The sequence below is a fragment of the Pogona vitticeps genome, chromosome 9 (assembly GCF_051106095.1).
Source record: "Pogona vitticeps strain Pit_001003342236 chromosome 9, PviZW2.1, whole genome shotgun sequence".
In the NCBI taxonomy this organism is placed as follows: Eukaryota; Metazoa; Chordata; class Lepidosauria; order Squamata; family Agamidae; genus Pogona; species Pogona vitticeps.
In genome coordinates, this window is record NC_135791.1 from 24,314,959 (window position 1) to 24,341,348 (window position 26,390).

At 48.6% G+C, this 26,390-nt stretch overlaps 1 protein-coding gene across 1 annotated transcript; it reads right to left on the reverse strand.

Annotated features, from left to right (window-relative positions):
• Nucleotides 1-2,805: 2,805 nt before the first annotated feature.
• EHD2 (EH domain containing 2) lies at nt 2,806-25,505 on the reverse strand. The gene is made up of 5 exons (XM_072980332.2): nt 24,292-25,505; nt 18,754-18,851; nt 8,555-8,967; nt 5,353-5,517; nt 2,806-3,943 (listed from the first exon to the last, which is right to left on the reverse strand). Exons 1-5 carry the CDS (start codon nt 24,687-24,689, stop codon nt 3,407-3,409), a joined length of 1,611 nt encoding a protein of 536 aa, XP_072836433.1. The 5' UTR covers nt 24,690-25,505; the 3' UTR covers nt 2,806-3,406.
• Between the last annotated feature and the right edge of the window lie 885 nt (nt 25,506-26,390).

A 26,390-nucleotide genomic window follows, 5' to 3' on the forward strand; every position in this document is an offset into this window, starting at 1 on the left:
CCCATCCTTAATAGGAAGTGGGTGTTTTCTGAAACGGCAAGCGCTAGTTGCTTTTTTTCTGGACTACATGTGACCATGTTTGGCTGGGAGGTTCTGGGCCATGTAGTCCAGCAGATGAAATTTTCAGAGCTCTGTGATGGGGCGTGGATTTCCTGGAATGTTGTTGTGGAAGAGACACAATCCTGCGCAGGAGTGTTTCCCAGTCCTCCACAGAGGTGTCGCTGTGAACCTTGAGAAAGTCAGTGGGGAGCAGTACAGCTCTTACTTATCTCTATGGTCAGCTCTCCAGTTTTTCTGCTGTGAAAACACACAGCGGGGGGGGGGAATGTCCAAGCCGTCCCCCACCCCTCGCACCGTGGAACAGGAGATCTGTGATAGGATACTAGGAATCTCAACAGAAAGAAGACTCAGTACATGGATTAAATGACCATTCCCAGGATTTTTGCTTGGGGGGTGCAAAAGGCACGACAGTTACCCTAGGATAAAACTGGACTTAAACTGGCAATGCAGACGGCTCCCTCTTCCATTCTCACAGATCACGAGGTGTGTCTTGATCGCACCGATTGTGAACCGCAATGCAATACAGTACTTTGGTCATCTCGGAAAGGGAAGAGCTATGCAAGTGAGGGATAGAGAGGGTTGCCCCCCAGCACTAAAAGAGGACCCACGGCTTGCGTCGAGCACCAGAGAGAAGGGCACCCATCCACCCTAAAAACAAGCCAGGCTCTAGTTTGGGTAGAAATGCAGCTAGAAGGCACCCCCCTCTCTATAAGGGTTGCCTGTGTCTAAGCACTGGGATACAGTCAACTGCAGTATCTGTGGGGGATTGGCTCCAAGCCCCCCCCCCACTGCAGATACCGAAAAACATGGATTTATCAAATGCTATATTTGCACAGTCCCTGGCTCCCTCTAGTGGCCTGTTCTAGTAAATACACCCTGGAAATACTTATTTCTGTTTTTTTTTTAATTTAATGTTTCCAGGGAACGGATAAATGAATCAGTGGATACTGAGCCCACAGATAGGAAGGCCCTACTGTAATAAAAATGCCCAGAAGGGCCAAACCAGGTGATGAGGTCAATTGCAGAAATGCTATTAAGGTGCACTTGATTAAAAAAAAACAGGGTGCCAGAACTGCATTCACAGTCCGATTTTGTCTTGAGATTGAGTCCCAAAACAGGGCAACTTTGCAAGGTCAGGATGTGGCCCTCCAGATGTTTTCCCCTCCAGATGTGGCAGCATTATGACCGCACTGATCTGTGATCAGTGGTTACAGATGAGGGGGGTGTTGTAGTCCACTGGTTTCTGGAGGACCACCCACCCCTTGCCCACTTCTGGTTTAATGGAGTCTAGGTAGCAACGGGCAGGATGTCTTCCAGAGAAGCCAGCCTGTAATCAACTACCTTCTCCTTCAGAAACTCCAGGGAGCGCTTGGACCGAGGCTGAGAGAAGCCATGGTTCTACTACAAGCTCGATCCTTCCCTTCCTTCCTCCTAGCTGGAAATATTTCCTATGCAGCCAAGTTCAGGGAACGGACTCCCCTTTTCACATCTTCAGCATCTAAGTGGGCTCTCATCATAGCCTCACATTTTAACCAGAGACTCTGCAGAACCTTTATCTTTCTGGCAGGGCACCCCATCCTTAATTGTTCCCTCTCTTTTCCTGCTCCCCAAAGCCCAGATTTATTCATCCCGGCATTCCTTGGTCTTCAGCTCCCACATCCACCCTCCCCAACTTGCCTCAGTCCCCAGACTCTGAACGGCAGCCCCCCCCCCATTCAACTTCCTTAACCAACACAACTGCCTCGTTCTTGCAACCGGACGAATCCTCTCGGGTGTGACGCCGACAGCTTCTCTGTGGCCTTTTTTTTTTTTTTTTCAGGACCAAGGAGAGAAACGGTGTCATGTCCAGGAGGCGAGGTGTTGAATTCCAAGACTTTTTGGAATGTGGCAAAATCTAGACAAAATTGGAGGAGGCTGTGACACCGGTGAGAAGGACACAGCGCCCTTGGGCAGAGCAGGAGGCTGGACACCATTTGCCCCCAGAGACGGTCTTAAGGCATTTCGCTTTCCGAGGTACAAAATCCAAAGGGCACCCCGATGAATTTTAAACTGTACATGGACCCCTTGTCATGTTAACCTACTCAGTGGTACCCCAAAATCTGGCTGTACTAGGCTATATTTCCCAATCTTTTCTACTGATAGGGCCGATACCTGTATTTGCTATGTAGGGGGGCTCCTGCCTTCCCACCAAGGACGTTCCATAAAATCAAGGGCTTCTCCTAATTTCACCTCTCTGTTTAGAGAATTATGTCCTGATTTCCCAGTCAGGTAAGCGCTCAGCACATAACCTCGTAGAAAGGAAGATGAGGGCGTGAGCCTACGTTCTCCAGGTTCCTGTGTGTGGATTCACCCTGTGGATTCTGACATAACGGAGGTGTGGGAAGGCGAGGCCGCATCAAGCCTACGAATCTCTGGAAAGGGAATTCTGGATCAGGTTTCCTCACAGGCGTGTATAATCTGGCGGCGACTTTTTTCTGGCTTTTCCTTCTTCGGCTGGCTTCGTTCTTGCCTTACTTGTTTCCAATCCTTGGGTTCAGTAAAGGGAGTCACTACGGCCATAGATGAAGTCCATGTTCAGCAAGAAGGGAAATGTCCAAAGCACCTCTGAAGTATCCCTGTAACGAAAGTTTAATGTAGACAAGATCTTTGACATTTCTAATACAGTAGATGAAGCGAGCAAGGTGGGGATCTGGTCTGCAAGCTGGTGGCAAGGCGGAGGCCTATGAAAAAAGGCGAATATCCACATCGTTTGAACAAAACTTTATTTTTCGGGTTGGTCTTCTCTTTCTCTGCTGTGGGGCCAAACCCTAGAATGATCCAAGCCCAGTGTGAAGAAAGCCATGTTCTCACAGAAAGGATCCACGCACAGTAAAACGAGTTGGAGGATAGAACTTGAAGGAGGAAAGCCCCATGGAACGGTCCGACCTAAGTAGAAAGCCATTCTTATTAGGGAGGAGGCCGGGAGGACAGAAGTCGAGAGGCTGAATTTTGCAACCCAACTGGAGTTGTTTAAACCAGATCGGAAGGAGGGAGGCCTCCATGAGGAACCGAAGGCTACTGAGGTGGAGTGGATTCAGTTTTGGACCCAGTAACGGCAGAGGACGAAGCAGAAGGTCGGAGTGTCGCACGGCGTGAAGGAATGAGCAGAAAAATAACACCTGGCAATGCAATGCCGTGCACAACAACTGCTATGTGGACGCGAGGCCTTCATGAGGGGCTGAAGACTGGAAGATAACTTCTTCTTAAGCTTGACAGGACTGGGAAAGGAGTGTTGGAGAAGGACCAGAGCCGACTGGAGCAGTTCAAGCCTGGCGGGGAGACAGGGCGAGCTCTGGCGAAAGTCTTCTCACTCAGCCGACCCTTTCTGCCGACGCTTGGAGGGAGGGACCAAGTGGCGGGGCAGGTCGGACGGCAGGCCGTGGCCTTCTAACTTCACCTCAATGAGGTGGCTGGCCAGCGCAAACTCCTCGTCGTCCAGCATGCCGTCCCGGTCTACATCGCTAAGCTTCCAGATCTTGCCGAGGACCGAGTTAGGCAGTTTGGTGGTGACCATCCAGTTTTTGGCTTTGGTGCCGCTCAGCTTGCCGTCCATCGGGGACAGGTTGTAGAAGATCTCGTCGTACTTGGGCTTGTCCTTGGTCACCACCCACTCGTCCTCGTCCATCCCTTCGTACGCCCCCTCGGTGGCTCCTTCGATGAAGGGGCCGTACCGGGTGCCCTCAAAGGCGCCGCCGTGCACCACCTGCTCCGCATCCTCCGTCTCTTCCTGGCGCAAAAGGGGCATCAGTTTAGCAATGTCCAGCGTCATGAGCTCGTCCAGAGCGTCCATCATGCGTGGCTTCAGGCCGTGGAATTTGGTGAAGTCATGCACCATCAGCATTTCCTGGAGGAAAAGAGAGAAGAGAGGAAAAATAAAAAAAATAAAAACCAGGGAAATGGAAATGGCATAGTTTAGGCCAGCGCTTCTCCACCTGGAGTCCCCAGATGTTCTTGGACTACAACTCCCAGAATTCCTGGAAGTGAAGGCTTCTGGGAGTTGTAGTCCAAGATCATCAGGGGACCCAAGGCAGGGAACCATTGGCTTAGGATAATGTCTTGGCATGCTATAGTCAGTGATTCAGTCTTAGCAGCCGTCAGGAACTGCACTAAATGCAATTAGAAGCTGGTAGTTTTCAGCCTTTATCTTTCCAGATGTTTTGGACTTCAAATCCCAGAATCCCTGGTCATTGGCCACCCTGCTTAGGGCTTCTGGTAGTTGAAGACCAAGACTTCTGGAAAGCCAAAAGTGGAGAACTGCAGAGTCAACCGATACTGAAGAGATCCTAATGCTCATCTGTGTGCATCACCACACACTAGTGGCTGATGAAGGAAGGCCTGACGTGATGCTCATCTTTCTTAAGAAGCTGCCAGAAGGCCACATCAAACTAACCACTTCTCTTTACCATCTCTCAGGCATTACTGCTTCTCTTTCTCTGCTGCTCGGCATCATGATGGATGCTAAAATAGAATATTTCCATATATTGTTTATGCAGTTGAGCACCAACAGAGAAGCATAAAGAATTTATGTTTCTTGAATAAACATTGCTTCTTCCACACAGAAAATGTGGTTTCCCTGGCTGGGAACGAGCCTTAGCTGGGAGGCTGTCTAGCTGACAAACTCCTCATTGTGTGATGGGAAACTGTTGTGGATTCCACAGCTTCAGGCAGCGTCATGTGGGGAGCGACACACATGGAGGGAAAAAAACCACGTCCACTGGGATGGGAGGGGAATCTGTAGTCTAGCCTTCTCTCTGGTGTATTTGCTATCTGTGTTCAGGCTTTCTTTTTCATGAGGAATATTTAATCATCACCATTATCATCATCTCAGAATTGCAGAGCTGGAAGGGACCCTAGGGATCATCCATCCCCTCCCTCTGCCTCCTCTGGCTCAATCAGCCCCTTGCCAGGCCCAGCGTGCCAGCTTCCTGCCCCTCCTCAACTGATCTTCCAGTCCTGGCAAGAGCTCAGGCTTCTCTGCCCCTCCCCTCCAGGCTGATCTGCCAATCAGAGAAAAGGGCGGGGCTGAGAAGTCTGGGCTCTTGCTTGCGACTGGGAGATCAGCCGAGGAGGCGGGGAAAGCAAGCCAGCTGGGCTTGGTGAAGGGCTGATTGCCTGAGGAGGCAGCAGAAGGGAGCAGTAGCTTCTACGCTCCCGCCTTAATGAACTGGGACGAACCAGTTCGTGCCCATCCCTAGTTTTGCCTGCCCAACCCCCAAGTCAATGTCTGTGGTCAAGTGAGGAATTTCCCCTCACCTGCATCTTGTTGCAGTCCGGGAAATCGCCCGGCGAGATGTGGTGCTCCAGCTGAATCTTGGCAAAGATGACGGGCAACTTGTTGATAAGCTGCTTCTTTTTATTCTCCTTGCCAAAAACTGATGGCATCTCCTTCTTCAGGTGGCTGATGATGTGGGCATGGACCTGGAGGTTGGGAAAGAGGGGGAGCGCATTAAATATCTGGGGGTGCTCTCACCCTTTGTTAGATCCATATAGAGTCTTTGGGACAGGAGCCCAAACCAATGCCTCTGAAAATCAGTTCTCTGGTCTCCCATTGGCTGAGCTGCTGTGAGGTCACGGAATGTTCAGCAGCCCTCTGACATCCTCGGAGTCGGGGGAAAAGGGCCCATGGGATGAGAGGGCCAGTGAGGTGAAGCAGCTAGAACATCCTGAATGTTAAAAAGCTGAGCATTGGAAAGAGAATCTCAGGTTGTGGCGACAGAAGGAAATCTAGGTGGTGAAGCAGAGGAGAACACAATCTTGTTTATCTCCTTGCATGTTCCCAAAACTGATGAGTTGCCGCCCGTTGTTAATCAAGAGGCGAGCAATCAAGGGACAAACACCACCAACAACAAATACAACTTGACCCTTCTGGGGTCTTTTTTTTTCCCCAGATTCTCAGCTGGATTTATTTCCCAGGGCTTCCTGTACAAGAGGCAATGGCCCCATTGTGTGGAGCAGAAGGAAATCTCTACAGGATTCAGCTCCTCTGGAGGGAATAGCTATGGCTAGAACTGCAGGCGCCTGGGGTGTGAGAGAGGCTCAAGGGCCCAAGTGAGACAGGATGTTTAGGTGGGGTGGAAGCGAAGGGCACGAAGATCCAACCAGAGAAAGAGAGAGAGAAGCCGGGCTGTAGAACTCTGCTCTGTCCCTCTGCTTGCACGTGGGAATGGCCAAAGTGGGTACAAATGTATGATTTTGAGTTTACCTCACAGCTTCACACCTCACAGAAAAGTCACCAGGGTTAACTCTTGCTCTGTTGCAAAAAAGAGAGAGAGACTGCATTTCCATTAGCAGCATGACCCATGCCTCCTTTAAAGTACTTTACTTCATTTGTCTTCAAAATGTGGCCAGCCAGTCCTGTTGCACTGAGAGGCATCTCTGAGTGGCACTTCTTGGTTGCTGCTCGCAGACTTTGAAACTCTCTCCCATTGGAGGCCCAGCAGGCCCCATCTGTGCTGTCTTTCCACAAGCAGACCCCTTTCGATCCAGGAAAGCTTTTCCTCAAGGACTGGCTGCCTGAGACTTCTCCTTGCACCTTACTGCTTTGAATGCGTTTTCGTGCTGCTAATGTTTTTCGATATAGTATTGGTTTAATCTTTTTGCATTTGTATCCTCACCATTGCTGGCGTTAAACACTGTCTTTTAATGATGCAAGCTGCCTTGGGTCCTTTTTATGGAAAAAGGCAAAGGTAAAAAAAACACCATTCGTTCATTCGTGCACAAACAAGTAAATGTGCACAAAGGTTGTGTCCAATTGTGCTCCTTTGAGGTCGTTTTCTGTGAATCCTTCCAAGCCGTTTGCCATGAGACATTGTCATGGGATTGGCTGAGACCCACAACTCTTTAGCTGAAGGACGTGGAACAGCTTTTGGGTGGGGACAGAAAAGGGCTGATCCTCTTCAGGAGGTGGCGCTTGGGTCTCACCTACTTTTTGGACAGCTCTTGGCGTTCATGTACTGCTGCGGTCCTCTAGGTTTTGAATAATAACCACCTTAACGCTGCAGAGCTGGAAGTAACACCTGTGGGTCATTGACTCCAGCCGCTGTTCAGGAGGCCTCGTGGGGGATTCGAACCCCCAACCTTTGGCTTGATAGCCAGAGACCTCCGCCCCTGAGCCATCCAGTCATTTTTCCTTTGCGCCCACATGTCAGCCGAAGACACAGTACGACAGGCAAGGTGGCGGTGAGTCATTCAATCAAGGCTTCAGAAGGTGCGAGCTCGTTAGGAACGCTTAACGAGAAAAACAGAGCAGCCCACCGCGCATGCAAGCATGGGAGGGAGGGAGTGCAGTGGGAAAAAGGAAAGGGGCGGCCAGGCCCATAAACACACTGTACCCTGAAGCACAATACACTGATTTCCTCTGTGGGGACGAGGCCATTGTTCTAAGAGGGGATTTGCAGGGAGACCTCCTTCCCTGCCCTTAAGGAGAACAGGAAAAGCAGCAATAAAAAAACAACAACGAGGCACTGAGACCAACTGTGGAGGCTTCTTCTCCAAGGGAGGAAAGGGGATGATGGGGGATGACCAAGGACCTTCCCCTACACAAGGAAGGGCGCTTCGAGACGTTGCGACCCTGTCCTTAGTGTCTTCAAAGCACCCTCCTCTGATCATTCCCGGACCTGGTGTTAAGGCTACAGCCGACCAGTAGCCCTGCCAGTGAAGGTGGACGGGAGACCACCAAGGTCGCTATCTATAAAGCCACAGGTCTGGGGAAGGTTTACTTTAAGGTGGAATGCTTTCCAACCCACCACAAGAAAACGCTACATCCACCAGAAGGGAAGTTGATGGGCAAAGTCAGGACAAAGCAGGATGTGAATAATAATACGAGAGGAAGAAGGCTCTTAGAACGGCAGGGCTAGAAAGAACCCTACAGGTCATTGAGTCCAGCCCCTGTCAAAGAGGCCCAGTGGGGGGATCGAACTGCCAACCTCTGCAGCTAGAGACCTCAACCCCGGAGCTATCCAGCCGTGATTCAATAGTACTCCTGGGGCACTATATAGGTAGTCAGAATCTACAACCCATGCTTTTCCGTGGCCTCTTTCTACCAGGGATGGGGACTTAAGTCATAGGACACACTGTCAAGTTAGACTGGAGTTACACCAGTGAGTTGACTCAGGACATTTGTTTCCCCCCCTCCCAAAGGCTTGGAACCCACCTACTCCTCCCTTTTTTCTGGGGGGGGGGAAAGCTTGTTTTTAATAGGGACTTGGGACTTGGTGCCAAAGACTTGGCCAACAAGACTTGGCCAACAAGACTTGGCCAACACCTCTGCCCTCTGTCCCCCTTCCTCCTCGAGTCTGTCATACTGAAAGGTCTTCTCCTTGGCCAAGGCTAGAGCAAAGGGCCATCTCCAGATCTTTTTGGAGTCTTTCCCAGCCCTCGCTGGAAATACTGGGATGGAACCCAAGCTTCTTGTGCCTACAGAGCAGGTCTTCTACGAGTATCGGCCGGTACTCACCCTGACCAAACGAGCTCTCTTGACCAAATCGTTCAGCTTCCTCAGGGCAGAATTCCGGGGCAGGTTCTGGATGTCCGTGAACAAGTCTTGCTCCTCGAGCTCAAAGAGCCGTCGGTTGTCGGAGATCATCAGCGGCTCCGACCAGAAGGACCCGATGTAGACACGCAGCACCTCGGGCGTGTTGAACACTTTGCCCAGCGACCACATGAGGGCGCCGTAGACCCGCATCAACTGCTGTGTCTCCACCATGTCAGCCTTGTTCAGGACCACCCGGATCTTGTCCTCGTTGCCCTTGAGGGCCCGGATGGCCTCAGAGAACTCGTCGGAGATCTCCAGCTTGTGGGCGTCAAAGAGGAGAATGATGAGGTCCACCCGTTCGGCGAACCACTGCAGCACCGCTGGGAAGTCGTAGCCTATGAAAGAGAGAAGAGGCGGGTGGGGTCAGAAGTAACCTCACTTGTCCCCAAAAGTGTTGCTCATGGGAGGTTGGAACTGCTGTCTTACAGGTAGCACACTCCCTAGAGATAGCCCTTTGGGTTTTTTTGGACTACAGAACCCATAATTCTCCATTCTGGGAGATCCATCTGAGAGACCCATACCTACAGATACCAAAATGTGGCTCACCTGGAGAAAAGGCCTGCCTGACGACGGGCAAGCTTCTTGGCTTCGACTAGGCCTAGCTTCCTTTTCTAACAGGAAGCTAGGGCATAGGCCTATTCTAGGCCAAGACGCCTTTTCCCAGGCGAGTCACATTTTGGTAGCTGTAAGCGTGGGTCTCTCTTAGGTGGAACTCCCAGGATGGAGAACTAGGAGTTCTGTAGCCCAAAAAACCCCAAATGACACATCCGTAGTGGTTATCTGTAACTCATTGCTTTTCTCAGTTTTTGGACTAAAACTCCCAGAAGCCTTCACCACTAGCTGTGCTGGCCAGGATTTCTGGGAGTTGCGGTCCAAGAACATCCAGGGAGCAAAGGTTGGGAACCGCTGCTCTCTGTGGAGTGGGAGTGGGCACCATTTTGTTTTCTGTCTGGGGTGGCACTTAACACACTTCATATTGACTAGTGATTGCATGGGGAAAGGGTTCACATTCTGGACTGCCTAGGGAGCCGTCTGATGCAATCTGGTTTTTGGAGAACACACGGCACATGGGGAAAGAGCATTTCAGCCTGATCCGTGCCCAAGCTTGACTTTTTTTTTTTTTTAAGTCCAGCGGTAGGGCTGGGTGGAGTAATTCCCTGGCGGACGGAAGGATCACTTTAAGGAAGATGGCGCCTTGCAAAGCCACTTTTTCCAGTATGATCAGACATGTGTGTTTCCTGCCATTGGAGAGCATCCATCACTGGGGGTTTCCTCTGTCCCCCTTCCTCCATCTCAGTCAAGCCAGATTAAGGCTGAATATCAGAAGGAAAAAACTTCTTAACTGTTAGAACGGTACAACAATGGAACCAAATGAACTTGGGAGGTGGTGAGCTCTCCCATGCTTGGAGGCGCTCAAGAGAACATCGGACAACCTTCTATCAGATCATCTTTGATTTGGATTCCCTGCCTTGAGCAAGGGGTTGGACTTGATGGTCTTAGAGGCCCCTTCCTACTCCATGATTCTGTGATTCTAATGGGCCAAAGACCTGTTTTAAGCAAAAAGAGCAGGAGGAAAGCAAAGCAAAGGCAAAACGTCACATATGAAACATTGGTGTTTGGTTCTCCACCTCGCACCCGATTTGGGTCCTCTTTTCCACCCCGAGGAAAGCATTCTTTCCCGGCTTGCTCATCCACCGCCACCCCTTTCTTTCCTCACCCTCCTCGAATCTAAACAAGTTTCCCCGGCTTCCTTCGCCGTTGGAAGCCAGCCATCCCCTCTGCTTCTCCTGCCTGCCTCTTGGCAGCCGAAGTTCACGAGGGCCTGTTCCAGCGCACCAAAAAAGGAAACCGAAGAGTTCCATAGGAAAGTCTGAGCAAGGGGGCCTCATTGTTCTCGCTGATGAAAGAAAAATAATAAAGATGAGAGATCTAAATAAAAAAAGCAAGGGAGGCTGGCGGTTCGGTCTTATCTCCCTGAGCCACGAGGGCTCTTTGGCTCTGGCGGGGGAAGGAGAGGATGCCAGAGGTCTGCTAAATGATGCCACATGCTTTGCTTTGGCAGATGAATGTGGAATACATTACTCGACTCCGGATTGGTGTCACAAGATAGCGATGCTAGAGGTCCGACAAAGGAGCCATTCTCTGCTCCCTGCTTGCCCCCGAGGTGAGCCAGGAAAGACCAGTGGGACATAATTTTAAACCAGACTGCACTCCGACAGGGCTCCCAGCACCCAGTTTTGATTGCCAAGCTCAGACCCCCGGTAGAGCAACAAAGGAGAATCCCTCTGGGCATGTGAAAAGCGCTTGGTTGGAAGAAGAAAATTTAAAGACGACCCACTTATTTAGGAGGCACCAGAATAGGAGATCAGAGTTTGTGAAAGTTTATGTTTGGATATATCTCCCATGGTGCTCATGCCGGCCACAGGATTCTGAAAGCTGTCCTCTTAAAAAACTAATGTTTCTAAATGATGTCAAGTGCTTCGTAGGGTGGAAGGTATGGCTCCTAAACAGGCATGACTCAGCTTGTGTCACTATCCTGTACGGAATTAACGGCACAGCAGATTGGCTGAACCAGTGGGAAATAGAAAATTCAGCATTATTAGGCACTTAGTTGTCAACCATTGACTTTCTGGCAAACCCCCCCCCCCAAAAAAAAACCCAGAGAAATTCTCCCCCTGCATATACAAGAACACAAGGATTTAGAAGAAGGGAAATAATCTCAAGGTTGCCTTCAAAGACCAAGTGTCCAAACCAAAAACCCACAGTTTCCCCTTCTCTAGCCTTCCGGTTCATGAGCTAGTAAGAAAAGTTCCCTCTCTCTTTGCTGGCTGGAGAATTCTGGGAAATCCAAAAGAATAACTTTTTCCAAGCACCGAGGAAGAAGATCCTGCACTGAAGAGCAGAGAGACCCTGCAAAGAGTTCCACCCTTCCTCTTGTTTATTTAAGAAAGGAAAGGAAGAGCGGGGTTGACAGAAGCCGTGGCGAAATGAGTGTTTCCACGCTCCTCCTGTTAAATGTAACTGACACCCAGAAGGGATCAAAGGAATCGAGAGCCTTCCAGATGTCTTGACGCCCAGATGTGTTAGGACTTTGGTGTGCAACTGAGACGGCTGTCAAAAGGCGCAGGGAGCTCCCGATTCTGATGCCCACCTTGGGGTTTCCAAAACGCAACTGGAGCTTGGTGCCTGGAAGCCCGCACTGGCACCCACGGGCCTCCGAGGGAAACAGCCGTCGTTCGCCATGATGGGCGGGCCCCCGCTGGGTTCTGCGTGCGCCGACTTGCTGCAGGAATTTCCTCTCTGCTTTCGAACCCCGCTGCCCTCGGCTGCCCGGCTGCAAGGAGCCGACAAACAGGGCCAATGGGCGGCAAGCCCAGACTGGCAAAACCACAGCACCACAAACCCAACGGGGAAGGCCGAAAGCTTCTTAATCAGCCTGGGATGTGGGCACAAAGAAACTCAGGTGGACCTATTATTTGCAGCCAACTTACAGGGAAACTTTTGAAAATACCAACAATTCCCCGTTTTGGAAGATCAGAACAAGAAAATGCAGTATCTGTTTTTACTGTGTTAGCATATCCAGGAAGATGATGCGTCCCACGCTCTGTTGCAGCTCTTCCAGAACTGTGATAGACAGCTGGATTGTGCACCAGTCAATGGTCACTTCCAAACAACAATACAGTAGGATCCCTGGATCGTGGAACTGGTATCCGCTGATTCACTTATCCACGGTCAATATTAAAAATATTAAAAGAAAAATCCTAGAAATACACATTTCTAAAGATGAAGTTACCAGGACTGACCACTAGAGGAAGCCGGCAACCACCCTTTGCATAGCATTCTCTATAATTTGTGTTTTCCAGCATCCATGGGAGACGGGGTGGAACCTATACCCCACAGATATGAGGAATCCGACCAGATACAAAGGAAGAGGTGATCCGGCTCAAACCGGCCAGACAGCCATGGTTTCTCATGCAGAATCCGGGTTCAGCTATCCTAAACATGCCCAGCTGTACTGTTAAGGGGAAGCGGTTTTCACATGCTCAGAAATGCTTTTATCCTCCTTGTGTGATGTGTCGGAGAATCGCACGCTTGCCGTACAAGCGTGGGTGGGCAAGATTGTGGGCAGAATTCAGGAAAAGGAAAAGAGGTGATAGGATGGAATGGTACACCTCAGTCAGGTTCAAAGATTGCTGACCGGGCACCAGGTTCGAATGCTCCCATCAGGTAGGAAGCAAAATATAATACAATACAATAAAAACTCATTTCCTTCCCGACAGTCAATCTGTGCACAGGCCAAATATAAAGTGGCAGAGCAGGATTTTACTCGTGGCACCTTTTCTTGTTTTGTGCCTTTTCTGTAGTACAGCTCCACGAATTCCCAGGCCATCCTGGGGGGGTAGGGGTGTGGGGGAGGGAGGCAGATTTGGGAGGTAATGCTCTCAGGTCTGCCTTGACAGGAGAGAAGGCAGGGCAGGTCCAAAGTTCAGCAAAGAGACAACTCTCATTGTTTTGTTGTGCTTTGCTTGTTCTGTTTAGCTGAAGATTGAACTTGGGCAAATTCCAGCCGCGTGTTTCACCCACCATGTTTCCTAGTTACTACCTTTCATACACAAATACAAGATCTTCACGCACACACACCCTCCCCCCCATTCCTGGCGCGCACACAGACATTCCTCAACATTTTGCAAGCGAACCATCCCCTCGCTCTCCATCGCCATGGTGCCAGGGCTGCGCGTTCCCAGAGGCATCCTGCCGGATGGGGACTCGTCACCCCCTCCTTCATCTTGAATCACCCTGCTCCCTTAAAATCCTTTCCTAATCCTCCCGGGCAGGCGAGACAGGCAGGCCTTGGTGGTGGCACCCCCTGGCCCAGCCTTAAGCCCTGCAAGCGAAGTGGGAAATGAGAGCAACTTAGGGCCAAACTGCACAGATAGCTTGTCCTGAAAGTTCAAATTGCGACATAGTGTTCTAGAGATGCAATTCAGGCCGATTTCCATCCCTAAGGGTTTATATGTGCAAACGATGGTCCTGCTTAGATCCAGAAGACCAGCTATTTTTTCAGCACCTGAGGAATTTCCTCTGCTAGCGAGGGGTGGTCTGTAACGTAGCAGCTTGGCTGCAACACACTTCTCTCTGTGTGTGCGTGCAAAATTATCATTTTCTTGAATTACACCTCCCGCCATCCTCTGGCCGCAGCAACAACATTTCAAGCCTCTGGAAGGGCACCATTTTAAGGGCCAGATTTTGCTTGGGGGCTGCCAGCTGCCGACCACGTTCATCTTTCGAATATATGCTGATTGAGAAGATCTTGAGCCTCCTGGACAGAGTCAAGTAAAGCTGGAAGGAGGAGGAGGAGCTGTTGTGGAGGAGTGTTACCACCGCACACCATCCCATGGGCTGTGGAGGGAGGGTTTGCTCACAAGGATTATGAACATTCCCGAGAAGCTGTTGCAGTAAACAAGAGCAATATTTGTGAAGGTCCACCATCGTTCCTCCATTTCCCCCTTTGCCCTGGTCTCGGAGGTGGGTCTTGTGCTCCTCCAGATTCTCCGCATACTTTCCAGCAAAAAACGTGGAGATAATGTCGTCAACTTTGACTATCTTTGAAAGGGGTTTTCCAAAGGAGTCTGGAATCCCAGGAAGGTTGGAAGGAGGTGCAAGAGGAGAGGTCCACTCCCCCTCCAGTCCCACCATGTTTGGAAAGGACGACCAGAACACCATGGAAGCCAGCAAGTCCAGGAGGAGAGAAGCATAGGAACGCCCACATCAGAAGGAGAGCACGGAAATGTTTCCCTCCAGACCCACCCTGTCCTCACAGAAGAGACTCTGGTTGTCAAAAACAAAAACAACAAAACAAAAAGCAATCTGTGCAATCCTTTAGACTACTCCAGCACTAACATTTTCCAGTCTACTCCCTAATCTTCTCTTTCTGCCTTCCCAGCAAATCCTAGAGAGCTAAGACCACCTAGGAAGTTTCATGGCTGAGCAGCTGCATCTCTCCTAAGCAAAATGCAAGAACTTTCTCTCCCTCTGCACCATAGGGAGACTGGGCAGGTGTTCCCCAAAAACCCAGAGCATTGTTGAAAAGAATCCATGGATTTACGGTATATACTCTAATACCGGCTGGACACACCAAAACCTGGAAAACTTACTTTTTTGGATGACAATTTCCAGACAAAGCTTTCAGATTTTACTTTAATAAATGAGCAGAGTTTTCCACAAGGATTAAAAACAATTAACAACACACTCATGCTCAGAAACATCCCTTCCCATATCAAAAATGTATTTCCCTGTCAATATCCAGTCTGAGGAAGAGTTTTGTGAAATTTCAAAGCCTGGATGCTTTATCCAGAGTGCTGTGGTTTCTAATAAAACTGCCTGAAAATGCAGTATACTAGAGATGATATTATTCTTAAACTAGAAAGATCTACATCCTAATCTCTGCTCCCCTGTAATGCTCATTTGCTGGAATCCTGTGGGTAGTTACGCCAACGGCATAACTTTTCAACATGGACTGCTGCAAATTAAGAAACCTCCACAGACTTCTTCAGTTGTGCCCTGAGTCCTACCACCTGGCGGTCATGTCTAATTTCTGGGAATTTCTTAACATGACAATTTGCGTCTATAAGTTAGTCGGCTTGCGTAGCTGTGCAACAGGATTCCAGCCACTGGGTGATTTTCAGCCATTTGCTCTGTCTAGGTTTGGTGTACCTAAGGGGGTTCTTGTAAGCATAAAATAAGGATAGCCCATATCTGTCCAATTCTATCAAAACATGGTTGCTTTATTAACTACTGTGATCACATTTCTGAGTTTCAAAAGGGTTTTATTCTGTGCCAGGCTCCTGAAACGTCTTATTCTTCATTCCATACCAAGCCTTTCAAGCCCTTTTTTTTTTTGGCCTTTGCTTTTCCTCCTTCCACAGTGCACTCATATCTAGGCTCAAGAGTGCTCTTGACACACCTAGGAATGTGAACAGCCCATCTTGGATCACTTCCTCATGTTCTCCCCCCGCCTTGCACATTCTGTTCCCACTCAATAGCTGCCTTTGTAACTGATTCGTTGCTAAATGTTTCCTTGCATTTTGCAAGCCAAGCTGAACGACACACTCATGTTCGGAAACGTTTCCCGCCCCATCTCCATGAAACTTTCCTTCCCCATCAGTTTCCAGATCAGGGAAGAGTGCCCTCCATCCTGAATGCTGGTTCTTCATAAAAACCGCCAGCCAATCTGGCACACTAGAGATCGTACCAGATTCAGCCCAAAATCCAGACGTGTTCGTTATGTTCTCTGCCTAACGGGGTGGGTTGCTTCCCTCGGAGGACATCTCCTCTCTCACCCTCCTCCTTTCCCCCACTCTCATAAAACTGGCCCGCACCATGGATGACTCACAAAGCCAAAGGCAGCCAATTTAAACGCCTCTAGTTGGCAACGATGGATTCCATAAATGCCCTAGTTTGCCAGCCTGGAAATACAAAAATGGAGGAGCCAGCGGGAAGCTTTTTCAAACCATTTCAGGCCGCAGTCCAGGCCTGGAGAAACTGCATTCAACATGGTGGAATCTGCAAACAGGAAGCTGCAATTCCCAAATCTTGGAAAAGTTACTTTTTAAAATTGCAGCTGTCAGAACCAGTGACTGTGGGGTTCCGCGGAAGTGGACTTATCCACCAAAGCTCACTCCACAGTATAGCAAGTTAATATTTAAGGTGCCACCATGTTCTCACTGTGTTTGTTTTTTATTTTTATTTTCTTTTGGCTTTATGTGTGAGATTCTGGAATTAGCAGGCCAAAAAGTAACTTTTTTGAACTCTTGGTATTGACCCCCTAAACTTTTTCTGATCTTTCCTTTATTAACGCAGTTGGGGCGTGTCTATCTGTGCGCCCAGGAATCGTAAACTTCCTCCTCGGCTTCTGGTGCTCTACCTTTGACACACCTGACAGGTAAAAATCCAGAAGGGGACGCTGTTTCCTGCAGGTGAGCAGAATAACTCCACACGTTCACATTTCTGCACGTCACGTGACTCAAGTTATAACAGAGACTGGAGGCGCCTAGTAAGAAGGGTTAAACTAGCTAAACGCTTTCTGAGGTCAAATTTCAAAGATGGCAGTGGGGATCCATTGGCAGAGGTACTTTCCAAAAGTTACTTCTTGAAGGCATTTTCTGAGGCGTGCTGGGAGGAACTCCACAAGTTTTAGGTCAGCCCCTTATCAGTCTTAAAAGTTTCCTTCCTCCCCCCCCCCCAAAAAAAAGCAATGGAAAATAACAAAACAATAAGAAGCAGCCAGTGATGGGACAAGTTACTTTTGAAACACTGGAACAAGCAACAGAAACAAATTCCTTTACAAACACAGCAAAATCTATCCAGTCCAGATTACTTTTGAAACAATGATGTTGCCAAGTCTGAACTGGTGCCCAGGGCAGAGGAGCAGGGTCTGGGGTGGGAAATTGGCAACCACCGTCTCTCTCTCTCTCTCTCTCTCTCTCTCTCTCTCTCTCTCTCTCTCTCTCTCTCTCGGTCCCATTGACCTCCCTGCCTCTCCCTCTCCCCAGGTCCCTCCTCCCTCCTCCTCCTCCAGCTGTTTCCTTTGTTTCGAAATGAATCTGCCCCTGTCTTTGTTTCCCTTGAAATGAGCCTCTAAGTCTGAATCAATATTTACCAGTCCAGACCTTGGGCGGGCAGGAAGACAATAGACCTTGATACAGCGGAGGGCCTGGCTACCGACCAGAGAGACTCCCAGGGTCAGGTCAGAGCTGGCGAGGACTACGGACGAAACAGAGCAACCCGAAAGATAAGCCGGGCCCTCTCTGTGACAGGTGCTCCTCCGAGAGAGAAGAACTAGTGGAACCACACGGATGTCCAGGGAGAGGCCGCTACGGATCCGTCCCTTTCACTTTGGCTCACATGCAATTTTAAAAAGATACCCCTCCAGCCTTTTTTTTTTTAATCAAAGCTACAATGACATTTTTTTTTTTACAAATGGGAGAGGTTTTTAGCCAAAGGAACCTGGCCTACCACCCGATCCGTCATCATCACCCAGGTTTAGCTAAATTCTCACCATTCCGTTGTCCCGCCTATGGAGAGTCACAGGCCGCCTCAACCCTACCGTTCAGGAAGGGTTTTGACTTAGGAATATTTTGTCAGCGAAAAACAGAGATGGCAGCCTAGCTGAGGGCACATCTATACAGGGATAGAGTTCGATCTTTGGATCGCTTTGGGTGCTGCTGGGTTTGAGTGGAACGACAGCATCCACGCGTGTTTTGGCTTAGAGCGATCCATCCCACCCACCCCCTTTTTCAGAGCTGCCCTGCTCCATTTTTTGGCACAGCAGTAGGGACACCATTTGGGGGGGGCATGATTTGGAACACCCCTAATTAGCCCGTTCTATAGCCTGTGTGGGATGTTCACACCTAAATAGCAGGAATGGGGCATTGAGTTGCAGGACTCACTGTGAAGTCGGACTTAAGTTGCATCAGTGACTCAACTCACCCTCAACTCAGATTTTTTTCCCCTCAATGCCTCACACTCAACTCTCAACTCAGAACCCACCCACTCTTGGTTTTTTTTTTAATCTGAGAGGGGAAAAAAACCTTTGATTTTAAGACTCAGGACTTGGCACCAAAGATTCGAACTCGGGACCCGGACCGAAAGACTTGCCAACATCCCTGTTAAATGGACTTTGGGGTGGTGTTATCTGAGGTGACACAACCAAAACTCCTCAAACCGAATCTCGTTAAACCCAACGCTCACCCTTACACGAGCTCTTTCCAGGCAAGGATTTATTACAGAATTGCCATGGAGGGAAGGGAATCCACAAAAATGCTGTTGTTTCTTATAATCCTTCTATGAGGTGAAGAGCTGACTTTCGCTAGAGTCACTTAAGGAGAGGCCGCACAGCAACCCACGAGAAGTGATGCCACTGTGTCCTGCAAACAGCCAAATGCTGGACTCAACTCTTTCGAAAATCCCTGCCAAATCCAAGGTTCCATGAACGACTCTGAGTAAGCCACAAAAATTTAAAAAAGACAGAGAGAGAAGAAGGCCATTTGTTCCAATGTGGCAGGAGGAACTACTGCAGGTCCTGATCCGTGCCCCTGATAAACCCCACCACAGCACCTTACCTCGGCTCACACGCTGTTTCGCACCCGACAAGATGCCCGGCGTGTCGATCAGGCTGATGCTCTCCAGCACCTGGTTGGGCAGCTGGGCGCACATGAACCTAAGGGGAAATAAAAAGAGTTGGAGGGAGCGTCTTGTATGGAAGCCTAGCCTAGGAGAGATTAATTTGGGAGCATGCCGATCCTGGAAGCTCCCAGCCAGTTAGGCTCCCTAAAAAAACTTTTCTATAAATACTGGTAGGGAACAGAGGAAAGCAGACGGAAGGCCTGCAAAAATCCCATAGGAACTGGAACACAAAATAAACCACTTAGAGTAGTGGCTTGCCACTAGATGGGCAGTCAATGAATGAATGAATGAATAAGCAAACAAACAAATGAACAAACAAACAATAGTCTAAAAAAGCAATGTTCACAAGATATATATCCGTTGATTCTCCTCGTGCATTAGCTGAGGGTTTGGGTACACACATGACAAGCCTGAACACCATGGTATAATGTTTATTTATTTTAACCACTTATTTAGTTCTTGTAAATTAGTATCGTTCTCCTTGCGGAGAGAAGTGTTTTTAATATTTCTGTTGCTCTTTATAGACTGTGTAAGTTGCCTTGAAGAGTTTCAAACAGAAGGTGAGTTACCATTTTCACCCCCAACGAATGAATGAATGAATGAATGAATGAATGAATGAATGAATGAATGAATGAATGAATGAATGAATGAATGAATGAATGAATGAATGAAAGAAATGAAATGAAATGAAATGAAATGAAATGAAATGAAACCAAAGCTCAAAAATACGGAGATGCATTCCTGATTCTTAGCATCACCAAGACTGGTCCAAAAGTTGCTTAGTACATGAAGGCAAGTAACCCGAGGGGTTAGCTGTGATATGTCCTTGGGAGCATGTCTGTAGATGGTGTTTTGGTGACATAAATAGGTGGGGATGTGATGTAAAGGGCTGGGGGAACAAGCCCCTGCTTTCTTTCCTCTCCTCTGATCACCATCTGAATTTTTTAAAAAATTCTTACATATATGAGATATATTAGCACTAGATCACCTGACCATAAAGTCTTTATTATTATTATTATTTTTCCCCCATATTTGCAAGCCATAAAAAGGTCAGCACAGGCGGGGTGATTTCAGGCTTCTTCCACATGTATAAATCCCACCTGTGCATACTATTTGTAGGATTGGGGATATTTATATACAGGAGGACCCCCTTATCCACAGGATCGGTATCCGCTGATTCACCTATCTACAGTCTGAAAATATTAAAAGAAAAATCCTAGAAATATACTTTGGCAGAGATGAAGTTATGAGAACCGGCCACTAGAGAGAGCCAGAGACCATGCGATGCATATTGTTTGCTCTTAAAATGTTGTTTCTTCTAATCCACATTTTTCAGCATCTACAGAGGGGCTTGAAACCGATCCCCCACAGATACAGGGGTCCTGCTGTGCTACTCAACATAATAAAATCTCGCTGCATTATTCTACAATGATTTAAAAGTAATTTTTAAAATCAAGAACCCAGTCCTGAGAATATTTACCTGGGTTCAGTGGGGCTTACTTGCTCCCAAGTAATGCTGCACAGCTTTGATGAAGTGCACTATTTATCTCAAAGGTGTTTGTTGTGGTCCTTGTTGGCCATCTCCTGCTTCCGAGTAGCTTACCAGCTCCTCCCGAATTTATTTCGAACAGGAGTCCTGTTGGACCTAAGTCAGATTTCGGAGTCTAAGGGAGGCAACCATGGGGGGGGGGGCAGGCAAGAGCAGAGGCCACGGCTGTCAAAATTCAAGCGGTGGTATGTGCTTGAGGTGGAGCCTATGTTTACAAACCTCTCCATGGAGGAAGGCACGCAGCCCATCCAATATAAACAAGGATGCTAAAAGTAGACTCTCCCGGAAAAATATCCAGGGACATCCAACTTGTCAATGTTCCACTCTCCCAAGCGAGACTGCAGCTAACAGTAGCGTTAAAGAAATCTGCATCAGTTAGAAGGGAAGTGGCCCCAGGATTTTAGAAAAAAATGAAATATTTCTAGTCTGTTGGAACTAAACCACAGGGAGAAATGTTCCAGTTAAGCGAGGAGATGGCAGTAACTGGGACACCCATGGCTTTCTCCTAACTCTTAAATGGCACCCATTCTCTTTCTGTGTAATGGCATGGCCATTCAAGGGCTATGGCCCACACTTTGCACCCTAGAAATTGGAGAAGTTTTTGGTTGTCAGGCCAGCCGTATGATGTGAGACCTCAGGAGAAGGCTTTGGGATGATTCGGGGAGCAAATCCTCGTGACATCATCTCTGGAGGGACAACTGTAAAAATGGCACACAACAGACAGGAAAGAAGAGACTCTATAGCAAATTTCTGGGGCCCTTTCCATCTGCCGGGATGAACAGATCACACAGTAATCAGTAAATATGGAAAACGTGTTTAAAAACAGCAGTGTTCATGTGGAACGTACTTTTATTTTTCTTTCAGAGTTATGGGAGACCCAGTTAGAAATCTGCTTCAGTTCTTATGTGTCTTCTGTTGCTCCTTAAGTCTGGCTGCGGTGGGGATTCTTGCCTTTTGCTATTGGGATAAGCCTGGCACCTCCAGATATTGTTGAACTGTGGGTCCCCCCCCCCAAATAACTTTTCTGAGTTGTGGTCCAAGCCAGCCCATCCGGTGTTGAGTGAGGGTGAGCCTTGCAGTCCCACAGTATCTGGAGGGCTACACTCCCCACCCCCACCCCTGTTTTTTGCTGTGCTTAACCAACAGCTGCCCTGGCTAAGGAGCCCTGCCCTCTTTCGCATCTGGTCCCCTTGATCTGCCTTGCTTAGGAAGGGTCTCCTTTCCCCCATTTTCTTATGAGAGCTTTTCTCTCCTGGCCCTACCGGCGAGCACATCTGGGCATCCCGTTTATTCCTAAACGGTTGTTAGGAGACAGGGTGTTCCCAGGACATCCTGGCACGGAGCGCTGTGCTGCATTCCGGTGAGCTGGGCTCACGTCCTCCCCCCTGGAAAGAAAGGCAACTTCCACCCCTCCCAGCTCCGAATGCTCCCCTTTCCCCACCCCAATAGGCCACGGGGGGAGAGTGCCCTTTCCATTCCATAAGGTGCCTTTCTCTCCTTGCAGATCTCTACCATGTCTGCTTCTGTGAGACAGCTGGACAACATCTGCACCAAGGCACAAAATGAGGGCAGGAAGACTTTGTAAATTCAGGGAGATCAAGAGAGTGGGGGCTAGTGGTTAGAGGAAGGTCTGGGAGGTTGTATGGGGGTATTCTTTGCAGTAAAGACCCAGCCACGCGGTTATGCCTGAAGATGGATATCTAATTATGGTTTGATAAGTCTGGTGTGAATGACTTTCAAGGACTTCTGTTCCTTGGCAGAAAAGGGGTGGGGTGGGGGGACTAAGGGTGATGGTTCTCTAAACTGAGGCAGTCCCACTTTGGGCACACGATGAGAAGGCAGGCTTTTCTGGAAAAGACAATCAGGCTGGGAAAGGTGGAAGGCAGCAGGAAAAGAGGAGGACCCAATACGAGACGGACCGACTCCCTAAGAGAATCCACAGAGCTGAGTTTGCAAGAACTGAGCAGGGGCGTTGAAACAGGACATTTCAGAGATTTATCGTTTATCAGATCACCATATATTGGAGGTGAAATAACAACAATAGCATAGTTTGCTAGTCAAGCACAAGATTTGCATGTAAAAGTTCCCAGGTTTTAATGTCTGGCGCTTCCAGAGAAGGCTCGGATCCATGCTCTGACAGCAGCGTCCCACGTTCCTCTGGCCTTAGGAGAAGGTATGGAATCCAGCCTTTAAAAACACCCAGTATGGTCACATCTCAATCCCTCCAGTGTGTCAACGCTCACACACCCCTCTGTTTTGTGCTCTTTCCAACAGCTTGGACCTCCCGTTTCAGCATCATCTGCACAGGTTACATCATGACGATGATGGGGAAGGAGGGACCCGAGCATCGCCGGGCTTCTTCCATTCTAACGACCACAACTTGATACCCCAGAATCAGTAGCTGACCTTTTTCATGGCCAATGGCTGCTGCCTTGCAAAGCCGCTGCCGAAGGCATGAGGCCATAAAAAATGTTATCAGCTCTACTGAAACAAATCAGCCTCAGGGTGCTTGCTTTTCGGTTCCTGCAGCAGCTGCATCTTCCACCACAGCTTGATGTTCAGAAGTGTGAACGTTCCTCTCTGGGAGCAGCTTCCCTGAGTGTTTCTTGCACATCAAGCTGTTGGTCAAAGTGCAGAAGCTTTCCAGGACATTATTTTGGGGGGGGGGGAGTGGAACGAGGGTGGCTCTCAGAAAAAGCGCTTCCAAAACTGGGTGGTGGCTCTTCCTTAGAAAGACAGCCCTCTACTCATGAACAGCATCACGGCACGCTGCATTGGTGAGCAGCTTGAAAAAGCTGGGTGTGTATTGTAATTCGGTTTGGGGGTTGCTTTTGGATTACAGATCTCAGAATCCCCCGCCAGCAGGCTGGAAGATTCTGGGACCTGTAGTCAAAAAGAAAAAAAGGAGAATCCATCCAGGCTCTGTTTGAATCCCTGCTTGCATTGAGCTCTGATTCACTCTCTTCTTTTCAGATCTTCACTTGCTGGATTGCCCCCATTCACGAGGGGAAAAAAACCCCGCTGCTTTCTGTTTTCTTGTTTGCTCGGCTTGTTTGTTTGCTAAGATAACAGGAACAGCAGATCTGGGAGGTGATGATAAGAAAGATGAGGTCCCCTTCCAGTGTAATGGTTAGTGGGCAAAACACTGCCTTTCGTATGTTGCTTAACTGCAACACCCATCATCCCCAGCTTTGCAATTCACATCAACTGCAGCCATCATAAACAAGGGCCAGGGATAAGGGGAATTGAAGTGCAATAATTTCTGGAAAGCCACATTTTGCTCATCCTTGGTTAGAGCGTTGGAATCAGATTGGTTAGTTCAAATCTGTACAGGGACAGAATGCTTTCTGGGTGATCTAGAATCAGTTATATCTTTCAGTCCGTTCAACATCACAGGGTTGTTGTGAGAATGGAAATATAGTAGGAGAAGGAGCCATGTATGCCATCCCGGAGCTCCTTGGTGGAAAGACAGAATATTAATGTAAGAAATAGGGAAGTCCTGATAAACAAACAGGAGCGAGGCATATGCCGTTAAAAGTAGACATTGTTCTAGAGGGGTGGGGTAAAAATCTAATAAATAAATAAATAAATAAATAAATAAATAAATAAAAGGAAGAAAGAAAAGAAGTGTGACACTAGATTGCAGATTGGGGTTAATCAAGTGGGGTTCTGGGTTTAAAAACTCAAGACCCCCCTTTCATCTAAGCCAGTGGTTCCCTATCTTGGGTCCCTAGATGTTCTTAAACTCCCAGAAGCTACACCCCCAGCTGTGCTGGCTAGGATTTCTGGGAGTCGTAGTCCACGAACATCTGGGGACCCAAGTTTGGGGACCACCCTGTAAGCCTTGCTCTACCAAAGGATGCAGCTCAAGGGCAGGAAAAAAAAACCACAGAAGAGGGAAGGAGACCTAGCCAGAGGCACTCACCGGTTGAGAAAGGTGTTTCCAAAAGGATTGAGTTTTCGGAAGGGCTTTTTGGGGTCGACGATGAGAGCATTCCCGGGAATGATTCCCTCCGTTTCACCGTGCATCACGGCTATAAAAGAGTCGGTGGTGGGCTCGGGGCCAATGCGGCTCCCGGGGATGTCCTGCTCCAGCAGATACTTGATGAAGGTGGTCTTCCCAGTGGAGTACTGACCCACCACCAGCACCATGGGCTTATTGTCAAAGTCGGCATCCTCCAGGGCCGGGGAGTGAAAATCGTGGAACCGGTAGAACTCCTCCAAGGGCAGAAGCTTTCTCTTGTAAAGGTCCTTCAGGCCCTCGGTGACCGTGCGGATCACCTCGGGCGTCTTCTTTTCGTGCTTCTTCATCCAGCTGAACATCTTGGCTGCCCGCTCTTTTTTTGGAAAAACAGTCGGAATCAAGACAAGAAGCAGAAGAAGACCAAAATCAGGAGAAAGCTTCAGCTGCTGCGATTAACGTTTTGGTGGGGACTTTTCAGAAAAGTAGATCTGGGTTGGCGAAGCAGGCAGGGCCCCCGAAACGTGATCCAAAGACTTTTTCAGGGCTGAAGAAAGAACACGCAGGGAGTTGATTCGTCTCCAATCCTTCAGGGGTCCGAGAGAAACTTCAGCAGCTCTTTGGGGTGGTGTCCATAGATCTTCCAACTCAACCAGACTTGAGTGGGTTGGTCCTGCTCTTTCCAGAGGTCAAAAATTTAACTCCGTAGATTTCCCCAGGGAAAGAGATTTTTCCCCCCGCTGCAAGGAGTCTTCTGATGAGATTTTTCCAACTCCAGACGGGTTCGCTGCCGGCTATCAAAATCACAACAGATTGATGTTGCCACTGGATTTGAAAGAAAGGGGACCCCAAAGGAAAGAAGGGCTATGTGGGAATCACTGGGTTTCCTTCTGCCATGGACTGAAGCACGTCACTTTTTCTCTCTCCAAAATGCCGTGGGAAGAGAGGCAGGGAGCCAAGACCCAGGCAAGGGCGGAGTGTGGGACAAGCACTGAAGCCAGTTCCAGATAGAAAATATCCTCTTGTTTGTTTTTCCTTGTGGAAATGCAGATTCTTGGGATCCCAAGGAATCTCTGAGGAGGACCCTTGCTTGGAAGAGCCCTTTGCTGTCAAGAGGAGCCGTTGCCAAGAGGCAGGGAGTAGAATATATTAGCATACATTATCCAGCAGGGGAGGGGAAGGCCGGGACAGCCAAGAACTTGAGAACAAGCCATGGGCAAAAAATGATACACATGCAATACCAAGTTAGCAAAAAAGTGGGAGTTGGTAAATAAAGGCCTCTGGTGCCACTGTGTGGTTCAGAGGAGAAAAGCAAGCCTGACACCTTAATGTGATGTTTCCTGATCTCTTCTTGGTTTAAGGAAGGTATTGGCTTAATACAGAATTTGGAATGTTTCTTATAGCCAGTGCAATGATAGTTCTTTTGCTCAAAATAAATGTGGAAGACAAATCGGTTTCCTTCCCACCAAGCAGGAGACTCCAAAATGTGGTGAACTGAAAGGACATAACTTGTTACATTGTTTGGAATTTCTGGTTAAATTCCTTCCCCCCCCCCCCATGAAGCAGAAGTGCAGAGACCCAAAGAGGAGAAGCGCTACAAGTTCCCCAGAGCACTTAAGGTCACAATGGCTCACTCCCAAGACATTGGTAGGAGAAAGAATAAAACGTTGTATTGACTCACAGTTGTTTTAAATGGCAGACTTGGGTATGCTGCTTTCTCTCTCCATATTTGCTGAACAACCAACCAAACCGATCAACAGCACACAAACAACTGCCAACAACAAATTACTGGAGGGGGAGATGCTCAGCAGAGAGGTGAGGTTCTCTTTGAATTCAAAATTGGGAAGGAATAATTGGTTAGCATTGAACAGATAGACCCCCCCAGCACAAAAAAGTTCCTCCCAATCACACAGGCAGCATGCAAGATTATGAATAAAACTCCAACAGAACTTGTAGTCGGAGATGAGATGACAGCTTTTAGAAAAAACACTGCACAGAGTCGCATGTGGTCTTGCCGTTTGAGATTCCTGGTTCCATTATAGCTGGTCCTTCTTTTTCAACAT